The 14434-nt window shown below is 47.2% G+C and overlaps 1 protein-coding gene across 1 annotated transcript in view; it reads left to right on the top strand.

Moving 5' to 3' along the window:
- Positions 1-686: 686 nt before the first annotated feature.
- rap1gapl (RAP1 GTPase activating protein-like) overlaps positions 687-14434 on the top strand; it is a gene marked incomplete at both ends in the record, with an annotated part of 29477 nt that continues 15729 nt past the window's right edge. The window contains 5 exons of the mRNA XM_084336767.1: positions 687-757; positions 953-988; positions 1161-1251; positions 1455-1490; positions 1728-1775. Of these exons, the coding sequence (XP_084192893.1) occupies positions 687-757; positions 953-988; positions 1161-1251; positions 1455-1490; positions 1728-1775 (282 nt within the window). The remainder of the gene's footprint in view (positions 758-952; positions 989-1160; positions 1252-1454; positions 1491-1727; positions 1776-14434) is intronic.

The raw sequence follows: 14434 nt of genomic DNA on the forward strand, positions 1-14434 counted from the left end.
CTCTCTCTCTCTCTCTCTCTCTCTCTCTCTCTCTCTCTCTCTCTCTCTCTCTCTCTCTCTCTCTCTCTCTCTCTCTCTCTCTCTCTCTCTCTCACTCACTCACTCACACACACGTACACAGTCACACACACTCTCTCTCTCTCTCTCTCTCTCTCTCTCTCTCTCTCTCTCTCTCTCTCACACACACACACACACACCACCTATCTCCAGCCCTCCTTTACCCTCCCCTGCTGTCTTCCTCCTCTCCCTCTGTGTGTGCTGTCAATAATTGATGACTCTTACTGACTCAAAGGGTAACAGATCCGAGAGAAAACCTATCACCCGTTTCTTTGTTAATTTCCAGATCATGTACCTTGTACCCTCTGAGTCTGAGAAACCACCGCAGGTGCTAATTAGAACACTGGTGATCAATAGATGGACTGCAGCATCACTGTCTGTTTCACATCCAAAGTCTTGGCGGTTCCCATCTGTTCTTCCCGTGCACCTGCAGTCATGAATGGGTTAATACTGCCTGTCTGGTTGACAGCAGGACAGAGGGAAGGAAGTAGAGTGAGATTAAATGAGTGAGAGGCAGGGGGCAGATAGGAGGAGACAGAATGATGGAGTGAATTAATGCACCCCAAGCAAGCCCCCCGATTTACTCCATAATAGCAAACTGGCATACAGTACCACTGTGGCAGAGAACCATGGAGAGAGAGAGGAGGAATGATAAGTTCTTCTCCAGAAAGAGAAGTTTCACCTTCGGGGCATATGGAGGGTGAGTAAAGACTACTGTACCATTAATTTATAACAATATATGACCGACCGTCTGCCAGGCTATAAGGTTCTGTCTACTTTCAGATTGCACTTAAACATATGACTATAGCCGCAATGGTAAATGTTATATTTAGATTGTGTTCATGTCGGATGGCCCATTGTCTCCTCTGAGAAGTTGCCACTTCCCTGTTTACAGTGTAGACAGATTTTCATGTGCAGGGGCCGAGACGAGGTAATTAAGGCTTTATTTACTATTTCATCTCAGTTGTTTTGATACCAACTCCAGGCAGTTATTATATTTATATCATAAACGTTACTGACGACACTAGACCAATATTGCATGGAACAGGTTTTAAAGGAGAAATGATGAGTTGCTTTTTGTGTACGTCCACCTGTTGCTGCAGACCTGAACCTCCAGAGCACGGAATACTGGACGTTCTAGATTCTCCAATCAGCGAGACGAAGCCTTTCCTGTCTGCCGGCAGCAGCCAGAGGGTGATTACATCATATATGATTAGTATTCCCTTTAATTTCTTTTTTGGGGGGGGGGGGGGGGGGTTACCATGTCCACTCTTCATATTCTATTCCAGTCACTGTAAGTGTTAAGTCATGTTCCTCTTTCTCCTTTCCTTTCTCTCTGTCCATCTGACTGTCCCCATCCCTCCTCTCTGTCTGGCCGTCGCTGTTGTTCGTAGCAGGTGACGGAGTTGTTTGAGATCATAGAGAAGCTGCAGGTGAGTCTCCCAGTAGAACCGCTCCCTCAGCTGTGTATCCGCACCAGCGACGACTGTGTAAAGTTATTTTATTTTATTTTCTTCTTCTCCATCTCTATGCCCTTCTTCACCCGGGCGACAACGGATCTACCGTGGATCAAAACGTTGTCATGTTGTGATAAATGAAGAAGACTGAATGATACCACGCCGCGTGGGTTCTACTTCAACGTCTTCTTCTATGCTCTTCTTCTCATTCAGGGCAGGAGGCTCGACGAGCAGCGCTGCGAGTTCCCTCTCCCTCTGAAGGTTCGTCCCACTTGAAGTTCCTTCACAACTTTGAGAACTGTACGCACTACGCGCGCATGCCTTCCGTGTGTGTGTGTGTTGACTTGGACTTTTGTCTGCCTTAACCAGTTAGTTTGTTGTTTCCCCAAATAATAAAAGTACACTCACGGCACATCGGACAAGGACCTTCACACGTGTGTGTGTGTGTGTGTGTGTGTGTGTGTGTGTGTGTTCAAGTTTCAAGTTTCTTTACTAGTTGTCATACAGAAGTACAGAATACTTTTATACAAAATGCTTCTTACTGTTACGCTCCAGAGACTGTGTTAGACAAGATAGTATGAAATAAAATAGTTGTAACTGAGGGGTACAATTCCCTGACTGTATTGAATAAGTATGGTATCATTAAACCACTACTGCGTTATGTACATTACTACTGGCCATACAGTACACAGGTATATGTGATGAACACCCCCACAATAACACGGCTTAACAAGAAATACTGTTTATAATAATATTTATTAGAAGAGCACCAAGATTATCTTACATTATTTATTAAGATTGAGAGTTGCGCTTGTAAGGCGAAGAATGTGCATGAATAGGTCAAGAGCGTAAGTCCATGAGCATATTACGCAGGGGATAATTAATACCACCCGTAGCATAAGAATTATAGAAGGTACACTCGTAGGTCAGCTGGAGATACTAAGGGGGTTCCCTCCGGTTGTAAGCCAGCAGGGGAGAGGAATGTTCGAATGCAAAAGTCTGGATCAACGGGGAATCAATAAGTTCCAGCTATGGGAGGCGGTACATTACTCCCTTGATCGGCAGACGAAAGCAGCAGCTATAATCCAAGTATGCGCGACAGCATAGGTGAAAGCCAGCCAGCCTCTCCTAGAGACGGGCTCGAGTGATGCTCCTCACGGGTAAATCCCACACAGCAGCGGGGTAGACGGTTCTCTGCTCCAGCAGCCACAGTACCAAAGCAATAATCCAGCCGGAAAAGGCTCTGCATTCACCGGTGTAGATTCTCCGGTGCACAGTACTTCACATTTAACTAGGTCGAACTTGACGTTATTTCACTAAGCTCTGACACTTTTACTATCCTATTCGCACGCGGTTATAAGTGCTCTATTTAGACGCAAGGTTGCTCACTTCACTTGGTCGTTGACTCGTGATGAAGGCTTCAACTTGTTGGGTTAACTCGTTTGAGGGTAACTTGACTTTAGGCTAAGTGCTGCTGTATCCACCTGCGCCGTATTTATACGTACGGTGAATAATCTAGTACCAGCCTTATTTCTGTCTCGTATTACTGCGCAAAACCGGGCATGTTCAGGCATGTCTTAGCGGTGACTTTGAACTAGACATTGGGGGTATGGCCGTGGCGCCTAGGGGATCGCTTCCAATAGGAGAACGAATATTATGGTCTGTCCTGTACCAGGTAAAGGGATATTCCGTGTATATGTACAAAGAATATACAAGGGATATCAAACGATATACAAATATTATACATGGGATGGCGTAAGTGTCCAGGACCTTGTCCTCGTAGCTCAGGAGCACTCTGACCACTTTGATGAGCACTCGGGGGGTCCCGCTATGCTGGTCTATATGGAGCACTCCTGTTGGTCGGTTGCTTTGGATCTTCTGGAGTGGTGCCGACTCGCGGTCGTCCGAGTAGCACCGTGACTCCCAGTGTCTGCTGTAGCAGTCGGTACACCAGGGGGCGGTCTGGTGGATCTTCGGTACTGGTGCCACCGCCTCGGCCTGGTACATTACCGTGACGGGCCCACTTTGTTGTCCTGGCGGACGCCTGTTGATGTCATGCAGGACCTCCAAGTGGGCGCCGCCGCACCTGCCGCACTTCTTCTTCAAACGGCACTCAGCTGCCATATGGCTGCGCGCGCAGCGGAAGCAGCGGCGGTGGTCTTTGATCCACTGACTCACCTCGTCCGTGGTCAGCTTCTTGAAAGGGTCGCATTGATACAGCCGATGTTCCCCATCACAGTACTGGCATTCAATCTTCCACTCCTCTTTCGTCGAGGGGGTGTTGTGGTTCTTGTGCTGCGGTACTGATTCGGCTTGGTGCATAACGGTCACCGACCGGCGGTTATCATTTGATCCCCGAGGTCCTGGTCTTGGGCTTGGTCCACTCCACACGAACGTGTCCAGTCGTAGGCTGCTGACCTCCCTGGCGAGGAACTCAGATAGGTCTAGGAGGGATGCCTCTGGGCCGTTGGGGTCGCGGTGGTCTCTCTGCCGCCGAAAACGCTCTTGTCGGGCGGGAGGGAGCTTCTCTAATATCCTTTCTACATTAGAGTTAGTGTACAGTTCGTATATCCCCTTTTCCTTTTGGGACCCCAGCATCCCTACCAGGGACTGTACCTTGATAGAGAGGTCATCCAATGCTCTGTTGTCTCTGGCTGGGGGGAGACGGTCGATGTCTCTTATCTCTTGTATCACGTAGTCCCATATGCGTCCATAACGTTGGTCGAGGGCTACTAGAGCCGCAGTGTATGGGGTACTTGAGTTGGAATATGCCAGCGCTATATTATGCGCTCTGGGCACCTTCAGGTGCTTGAGTAGGATAGCATACTTGTACGTCTCATCGGGGACATCGGACATCATTGTCTCTAAGCACATTCGTAGCTCTGTGTACTGTGCTCTGTTCTCGTGTGTGAAGTCCGGGAACGTCGGTGTGCCGAGGTACGATGCCATGGATGGCTGGCACATCGGTGAGCGTTGGGGGAGAGGCCTCCTGGGCGAGTCTCCCCGTACGTGTCGTCGTGGGCTGGTACTTGGTGGGTACCAGGGGTCGGGTACCCAGGTGCTGTTCCTCGGTGCTGACGGTGCGTCAAACTCACCCGTGAGTTGAGTCGGGGGTTTGTAGCGCAGTGCCTCGGGGCTGACGTCTGGGCTGTACTGGGCCTCCTGGTCCAGAGTACGTTGCTGCTGGTCGGGGCTGTACTGGGCCTCCTGGTCCAGAGTACGTTGCTGCTGGTCGGCTTGACATTCCTCCTCTTCCTCTTCCTCTTCCTCTGCTAAGTCCTGGAGTCTTCTAGTCAGTCTCTCGGCGACGTAGGCCGGTTCTTCCCGGTTGCTGGGTCTCGTATGGACCGGCCGGGGAGGGGGTTCGGAGACGTGGACAGGATCCTCCTGTTGGCGGGGTCCCGGGTCGCTTGGTCGGGTAGGGGAATGTGCCCTAGACCCTTGTCGTGATGATCTCCGGGAGCTCCGTGCGGAGAGAGGGGGTGTCGCCATGGCAATCAATTTTTCCATCATCTGCGCCTGCAGCCGGTCGCGCTCTGCCTCACGCTGGGCATTGGCGGCGTCGCGCTGTGCATTGGCGGCGGCGCACTGTGCATCGGCGCGGCTTCTTTCAATGTTCTCTTCCGTCTGAAGGCGTCTGGGTTCCAGTCTTATGCGGTCGTCTTCACTCCTTTGTTGCGCCTGGAAGCGCTCTCGCTCGGTTGCAGAATGTTTGCGTTCACTGAGGGCTTGCGCTTGGAGTTGCGCGTGAAGGCGCTCTCGTTGGTCTGCAGCTTGTTCGCGCTTGCTCGTCTGTTGCGCTTGAAGTCGATCGCGTTCGGTGGAGGCTGCCAGGGTGGCGATGAATGCCTGCGCCAGCATCTTGTCCGCTACGCTGGGGGAAGACACCGGCGGAGGTGATCGGCTTCTGGCAGTGCTCGTTGGAGATCCGTTCTCCTGTCGCGCTCCGAGGAGGTCCATCTCCTGGGTGTGCGTCTCTTCTGGTAGTGGGTCGGGTTCCGTCCCTGGAGCGCTTTCTTTATCCTGGAGCTCTCCGGGGACTGTCCCGTTGGCGTTGTCGGGGGGTAAAGTCATGTCATGTCCCTCCTGGTCCCCCCCGTGAGCTTGGTCAGTTACGTTAGAACCCACTAGGGTCTCTACTGGCAGGGTCGCCTGGTCGGTAGGGTTTGACATACTTTGGCTATCCGCTTTACTTATTTTATCCGCCTTTAACGTCTGTATAAAGCTAGGTAGTAGACTGGCGGCGTAGTCCTCTAGGTAAGAAGGTGGCTGCCGTCTGCGCGTCGGGCGTTCTAGCTTAGGAGAGCCGTTTGTGGAGTGTTCATCGCTGGCCATGTCAATATTAATATTATATTAATATTACGCTAATTACCCTCCGGCTCGAAGGACCAATTGTAACTGAGGGGTACAATTCCCTGACTGTATTGAATAAGTATGGTATCATTAAACCACTACTGCGTTATGTACATTACTACTGGCCATACAGTACACAGGTATATGTGATGAATACCCCCACAATAACACGGCTTAACAAGAAATACTGTTTATAATAATATTTATTAGAAGAGCACCAAGATTATCTTACATTATTTATTAAGATTGAGAGTTGCGCTTGTAAGGCGAAGAATGTGCATGAATAGGTCAAGAGCGTAAGTCCATGAGCATATTACGCAGGGGATAATTAATACCACCCGTAGCATAAGAATTATAGAAGGTACACTCGTAGGTCAGCTGGAGATACTAAGGGGGTTCCCTCCGGTTGTAAGCCAGCAGGGGAGAGGAATGTTCGAATGCAAAAGTCTGGATCAACGGGGAATCAATAAGCTCCAGCTACGGGAGGCGGTACATTACTCCCTTGATCGGCAGACGAAAGCAGCAGCTATAATCCAAGTATGCAGCATAGGTGAAAGCCAGCCAGCCTCTCATAGAGACGGGCTCGAGTGATGCTCCTCACGGGTAAATCCCACACAGCAGCGGGGTAGACGGTTCTCTGCTCCAGCAGCCACAGTACCAAAGCAATAATCCAGCCGGAAAAGGCTCTGCATTCACCGGTGTAGATTCTCCGGTGCACGGTACTTCACATTTAACTAGGTCGAACTTGACGTTATTTCACTAAGCTCTGACACTTTTACTATCCTATTCGCACGCGGTTATAAGTGCTCTATTTAGACGCAAGGTTGCTCACTTCACTTGGTCGTTGACTCGTGATGAAGGCTTCAACTTGTTGGGTTAACTCGTTTGAGGGTAACTTGACTTTAGGCTAAGTGCTGCTGTATCCACCTGCGCCGTATTTATACGTATGGTGAATAATCTAGTACCAGCCTTATTTCTGTCTCGTATTACTGCGCAAAACCAGGCATGTTCAGGCATGTCTTAGCGGTGACTTTGAACTAGACATTGGGGGTATGGCCGTGGCGCCTAGGGGATCGCTTCCAATAGGAGAACGAATATTATGGTCTGTCCTGTACCAGGTAAAGGGATATTCCGTGTATATGTACAAAGAATATACAAGGGATATCAAACGATATACAAATATTATACATGGGATCTCAGGCAATAAATATATATATATTCGGTTTAATCTGACCCTTTGTAACAATAGTATAGCATGTAAAATAGAAGTAAAAATAGAGGTCACAGTGTTCAGTATAGACATATGTACAATGTTCGATGCAGAATAGAAGTAACTGAGTTACCATACAATATACTATGCAATGTGCTAATATACAATACTATATAGTGCAGAGCAGAAATGGGATGAGGTACAATTTAGGTACAATTTACAGTAAGGTGTGCGAGTTGTAGTGCAAATCCTTTACCAATAAATATAAAGTGTAAAGTGTGTTTAGGTGTTCTAAAGTGTGTAAAGTGGGTGCTGCAGTGAGTTGCCCGTTTAAAGTGAGTGTGTGCGTGTGGATGTGTGTGCTGTGTGCATTTGATGGTTGCTGCATAGTGTTTATTGTTCGTTGAGCAGCCTGATGGCCTGGGGATAGAAGCTCCTGTGTGTGTGTGTGTGTGTGTGTGTGTGTGTGTGTGTGTGTGTGTGTGTGTGTGTGTGTGTGTGTGTGTGTGTGTGTGTGTGTGTATAGCACACCAGTGTGAAGCCATGTATGTTCAATCTGTGTAGTGACAATTCACTGTTCTCTGATATTTCAGCAAACACCCCAGATGTTGTTGTTGTTAATGAGAATAACAGAGAGGTTCTCATCCTAGAAGTTGGCTGTACGTTTGACTACAGTCTAGAACAGGGGTCAGCAACCTTTTTGACATGGAGTGCCTGTTTGAAATATAGTTGTAACTAGTGTGCCTCAACAATATTCCATGCATCGTAATTCTTTTTTCTCATAATCAGGTCTTTTTAATGATAATTTTTACATTATTACATCATTATTGTTATTGTTATTATTAACAATATTATTATGATGGTTGTATCAACCCTAAATCTGAGTTGGGGGGGGGGGAATACAATGCAGACAAACAGCTGCATACAGTGCGACCATTTCACTCACATTTGCCCATTCATTTTTGGACACATCACACACCATCGGTGTGTGTACTGTACGTGTGCTGTCATAGCTCCACCTACAGGCCTAATGGAGAACACCTGGAGAACACCAGGATGTGAATGGAGGGTGAATGTTAGGTATATCGTGTAAATAAGTTTTGATTGATCGCAAGACTACACTGTAAAAAAAATTATAATAATAAGTTACCAGAACCTAAAAATATTGAGTTTAGTTACTGTGCATTAAGGTTTTCAGTTTTCAATCCATAATAAGTTAACAGAAAAATAAGTACACAACCACATTATTTCAACCTAATAAAACTATGTTTATTGTCATTGTTTTAAGAACACAAGTTGAGTAAAAAAAAAATGGCTTTTAACATGTGTAATGTTCAATGAAATAGAAAAATAAATAATACAATTTGTTGATTAATCCCACTGGTCACAATGGTGACCGTAATAATGTTTTTGTTATAAGGCTCTGCAAATGTTACTGAATGATGTAGCAATGTATTTCCAGCTAAATTGAAATAATAAACAAATAAAGGGTCTCAATTAAATATGTGGTAGTAAAAAGAACCTGTGGGAGGATTTCAACAAGATAAATGCGACAACAGTGCAAAATATTTCACTATAATATAAAAAAAAAAAAAAAATAATAATAATAATAATAATATATTATTATTATTTTTAATGCTGCCCCCTGTGCCTATGAAAATGCCCCGCGTGCCTATGCAGGCACGCGTGCCTAGGGTTGCCTACCCCTGGTCTAGAAGAAGCCTTTAATTACAACCAAAATGTTGAAGTATCAACTGTTAGAGCGTACCATATCACAACTGGGCTACAACTGTAAACTGTTATAGTCTTCATATTTGGAAGCCTGGGTCATGTCCATAAGTTGGGTGTTAGAGGCCTTCAGATGGCCGGTCTTCCGAAGAGAAGAGCCAAACAATTAGCCAAATATTGCTCAGTGTCAGCTATTATTGGCAGCCGCGCAATTCGGAGAAGACGCTGCTATCTGTATCCATGAGCTGTGTGTTGATTGTCAGGTTCATCATCCATGTGTGTTTGTGTGTAACTTTGGTTGCCATTGTCAATTTGGGCACGAACGTATCAGAATAACCCACAATGTACAAGAGCACTGATAATATTTGTGTCCTTTAAACATTGTCTTTATGTGGACATAAATAAAGATTCTAAATGTGTGTGTGTGTGTGTGTGTGTGTGTGTGTGTGTGAGTGTGAGTGTGAGTGTGAGTGTGAGTGTGTGTGTGTGTGTGTGTGTGTGTGTGTGTGTGTGTGTGTGTGTGTGTGTGTGTGTGTGTATTCTCTAGTATTACAGCTAACGCCCCTGATGTATTTGTGTTAAATTAACACCTTAGGGAGGTGTCCATTCTTGAGGTTGGCTGTACTTTTGACTACAGCTTAGAAGAAGCCTTCCTAACCAAAATGCTGAAATACCAACAGCTACAGCAGAGCATCTCACAGCTAGGCTACAGCAGAGCATCTCACAGCTAGGCTACAGCAGAGCATCTCACAGCTAGGCTACAGCAGAGCATCTCACAGCTAGGCTACAGCAGAGCATCTCACAGCTAGGCTACAGCAGAGCATCTCACAGCTAGGCTACAGCAGAGCATCTCACAGCTAGGCTACAGCAGAGCATCTCACAGCTAGGCTACAGCAGAGCATCTCACAGCTAGGCTACAGCAGCAGAGCATCTCACAGCTAGGCTACAGCAGAGCATCTCACAGCTAGGCTACAGCAGAGCATCTCACAGCTAGGCTACAGCAGAGCATCTCACAGCTAGGCTACAGCAGAGCATCTCACAGCTAGGCTACAGCAGAGCATCTCACAGCTAGGCTACAGCAGAGCATCTCACAGCTAGGCTACAGCAGAGCATCTCACAGCTAGGCTACAGCAGAGCATCTCACAGCTAGGCTACAGCAGAGCATCTCACAGCTAGGCTACAGCAGAGCATCTCACAGCTAGGCTACAGCAGAGCATCTCACAGCTAGGCTACAGCAGAGCATCTCACAGCTAGGCTACAGCAGAGCATCTCACAGCTAGGCTACAGCAGAGCCGTATAGTTGAGAGTTGCGACACTCCCATATGCTTGTGTTGTTATCGTGGAATGCGGAAGTAAAGCGCCTCAGGGGGGGGGGGGTACGTAGTTCAAGTCTCAGCTCAACGCCATGCATTTTCATTGTTGCCGAGCGGCACTCGCTGGTAAGTTTACTTTTTTTGTACATTTTAACGCATTAGCAGACCACTCATGGATTTAGTCAATATTGGTATTTTATGTAGCAAGCTTTAGTTAATGTTGATCGTAAGTTAATAGCTTGTTAGATTCTAAATGCAGTTAAAACGTTACCATACTGACGTTGGCTGGCCTAACGTTATATTTACCAAATTATTTGCAGTTATTGGTGTTCATTAGTTTATCATTGTTTATTAGATTTAATCAAACAATCAACCATACTGACGTTGTTAAAGTGAGCAACACTAGTTTCGATCGTAATTCGTATTAGTACATCTGATTACAATCAAGAATCAAGAGGTTTATTTGTCACATCATACAAGCGCATACAGTGAAATGCGGGTGGCCATGCCCGCATTGATTGTGCAAAATACAACAATAAAATAAATAGGCATAGAAAAAGACAAGACACGAGATCTGCATGGTATATCTCATGTTTACTGTACATTACTGTAATTGTACTCTGCACCACATAGGATTGCAAGACAACCTCGCAGAGGTGGAAGAGGGCCCCTTTTTTCTCTGCAACAAGAGGAAGCCATTTGTGCAATGGTGATTGCAAACTACTCTGCCTGTTCTAATGTATCATAATGACACTACTCTGCCTGTTCTAATGTATCATAATGACACTACTCTGCCTGTTCTAATGTATCATAATGACACTACTCTGCCTGTTCTAATGTATCATTATGGCACTACTCTGCCTGTTCTAATGTCTCATAATGACACTACTCTGCCTGTTCTAATGTATCATTATGGCACTACTCTGCCTGTTCTAATGTCTCATAATGACACTACTCTGCCTGTTTGTGATTGCAAACAATGCCATAGGATGGAGAGACTGGTGGAGCGATGTAGAGCCTGGTGGAGCGATGGAGAGCCTGGTGGAGCGATGGAGAGACTGGTGTAGCGATGTAGAGCCTGGTGGAGCGATGTAGAGCCTGGTGGAGCGATGGAGAGCCTGGTGGAGCGATGGAGAGACTGGTGTAGCGATGTAGAGCCTGGTGGAGCGATGGAGAGACTGGTGTAGCGATGTAGAGCCTGGTGGAGCGATGGAGAGACTGGTGGAGCGATGGAGAGACTGGTGTAGCGATGTAGAGCCTGGTGGAGCGATGGAGAGACTGGTGTAGCGATGTAGAGCCTGGTGGAGCGATGTAGAGACTGGTGTAGCGATGGAGAGACTGGTGTAGCGATGTAGAGCCTGGTGGAGCGATGGAGAGACTGGTGTAGCGATGTAGAGCCTGGTGGAGCGATGTAGAGCCTGGTGGAGCGATGGAGAGACTGGTGTAGCGATGTAGAGCCTGGTGGAGCGATGGAGAGACTGGTGTAGCGATGTAGAGCCTGGTGGAGCTTGCCATTCCTGTAAGCCGTGGAGCGACGAGGCTGGTAAGTGGGGCTTACAAAACGGTGGAGTGCTGGAGCAGGTGGGGCGATGGAGAGCCTGTAATATTAAATAAGGTGGAACGTTATTGTCTGAAATAATTTTCACAAATGATTTAATTCATATTAAATTTATATATTGACTTACCATTTGTGTAGAAGCGATGGAGAGGCTGGTGGAGGGATGGAGAGACTGGTGGAGCGATGAGGAGGCTGGTTGGACGATGGAGAGCCTGTAATATTAAATAAGGTGGAGCGTTAGGTGTGCTGCACGGTGGTGTAGTGGTCAAACACTATCACCTCACAGCAAGAAGGTCCAGGGTTTGATTCCCGCTTGGGGACCAGGTTTCCATGATGCCAGGTACTCAGGTGGGGTATCTCCCGGGCCTTTCTGTGTGGAGTTTGCATGTTCCCCCCGTGCTCGCAAGGGTTTCCCCCCCGATAAGATAAACCCAATGGAAAAATATGCACAACAACAAGATCGCTAACGCTGTGGCGTCCTTGACGAAGACGGACAGGAGCACTTGGATTGGTCCCCTGGCGCGGCTCACGTTGACGCCTGTCTGCTCCCGGCTGCCCTTGGGGGGGAAGGACGACGGGATGGGTTAATCGCAGAGACGAATCGCATGCATGCATCGCATGTGTGCCGATTGATGACCTCTGAGCAGGTCCTAAATTATTTATTAAATTATTATTACGTTATTGTCTGAAATAATTTTCGCAAATGATTTAATTCATATTACATTTATATATTGACTTACCATTTGTGTAGAAGCGATCGAGACTCGGGGGAGACGATGGAGAGCCTGTAATATTAAATAAGGTGGAACGTTATTGTCTGAAATAATTTTCACAAATGATTTAATTCATATTACATTTATATATTGACTTACCATTTGTGTAGAAGCGATGGAGAGGCTAGTGAGGCGATGGACAGCCACGCTAGGTGGTGGGACATTTGTAGGAGCAACGGTCAGACCAAACACGTCCATGGCAACGATCAAGGTGTTTGTTGGGGGCCTGCTTGTTGTAGGCCTAGATGTTGCTTGGCTTTGCTGGTCCTTCTTTGCCCTTTTCGTCTGGCTTTTACTCCCAAGATGCCCATCGTCAGACAGCACTGTTTTTCTTTCAGCCCGGATGTGCTTTGCTGCGATTCTCAACCTCAGCCTGATGTATCTGTTGGTTATTTTCTTTTGTACATCATGGCATGAGGGTAGTCTGCTGTCTGACAGCTTAGCCTCTCTCTCCAGCAAATCCATGGCATTTGGGAGCTTCATGAGGGCGGCACTGGTCTTGTTTCGGAACAGCTCCTCGATTTGCCGGACTAGAACAAAGGCCTCTTGTGACGGCAGACAAAGTGCACCTGGTTTGAATTCCTTCAGCTTCAGTAAAATACTGTGCTCTCCTTCAGGACTCTCATCATTGTGCTTAATTGCATTTTGGCATTCAGCACACTTTCACTTTCTTCACAATGTAGCCCGTAAGATGGTAGAGAGCACAGGTCTCTGTCAGGTGCAGGGCTGCGCTCCATCAGCTCTTCTACTCTGAGACCAGGACTGGGAAATGTCTCCTTTGCGTCCAGGAAGTCTGCCAAAAGGCTGTTGTCATCCTCCTGATAGCTTCCTGATTTGACTGTTGCAAGAAACTGCCCAACTGATATTGATTTCAGTGCCTGGTGAAACTCTACTGGAGTTGGGACTGGATTCCTCTGTCTTATGCAGCTGAATAGATTTTCAATACAGTCTTGGGTAAACCTGCTGGTCATCACAAACAAGTGTCCCTGGGCCAGCATGTCTTCTTGGATTGATAGTATTGTTGATGTTGCCATCACAATCCTTGTTTGCACAGGCTTCCATCTAGCCGGTTGTCCAATCTTCAGCCCACGGAACAGTTGGACCGTGTCCTGGAGGAACTTGATGGCCTTTTGGTATTCCTCCATCTTGTGCCTGCTCAGTGCCATTACTGGGTGGCGAGAGGTCAAACCAATGGTCCACCTGCTCCAAGAACCATGCTGTTGTCTGGTAAGAGGGGGGTCGTTGTTCCCGCTCCACCATGAATTTCAGGCCGGCACTTCTTGCCTTGCTGAAGACATTCAACGCAGGGCCCACCTTCATCTTGTCGAAATGACTGGGCTGAAGGGTTTTACGTGAGAGGTTTGGAGCAATTTTCAATACCAACCCCTCTTGAAAATTCACCAAATCGTTCAATGGACCAATTGAAACCTCATTGGATGAGAGGTTCTCCTTCTCCACCGTATGTGGTGGAATTGTAAACATCTGTCCACGGACCAGGGCACTCTTCAGGTTCTTCACCAGATGTGGGACATCAGGCATGAAATATAGCCTCCTGTCTGGTCTTGCTGGATGTGGGACAAACGTTTTGTTTTTGTTCACTCCAAAGGCCTTCCACATTGCCAGATTAGGGCTGCCCATGTCGGTGGTGACATTAATTACATGTAGCCCTATGGAAGCTGCTCTGTCAGAATGTCCAGAATGATGGGTTTATAAATTGCTCCATTAGTGGAATTGCCACTATAGTGGTAAGCCACTACTTGTTTCCAGCGTGTCGTGGTCCCTGACAACATAAAAACACACGCATGTGTTGCCTCTCCTGTGTGGCCGGGTAACGTCACGTCCCCATAAAGTTTCCCTGTCCCCAGGTGCAGCTCCACGCTGGGTGTGATTGACATCTCGTCCAGAGTCGGCACACACTCCCTCTCCATCTCTGTCAGGCCATCTACTTTCAGCTTCAGTATGTCAAACACCTCCCCTAATACTCC

The sequence above is a fragment of the Notolepis coatsorum genome (genome assembly GCF_963971535.1).
Source record: "Notolepis coatsorum genome assembly, chromosome: 19".
NCBI classification, from domain to species: Eukaryota; Metazoa; Chordata; class Actinopteri; order Aulopiformes; family Paralepididae; genus Notolepis; species Notolepis coatsorum.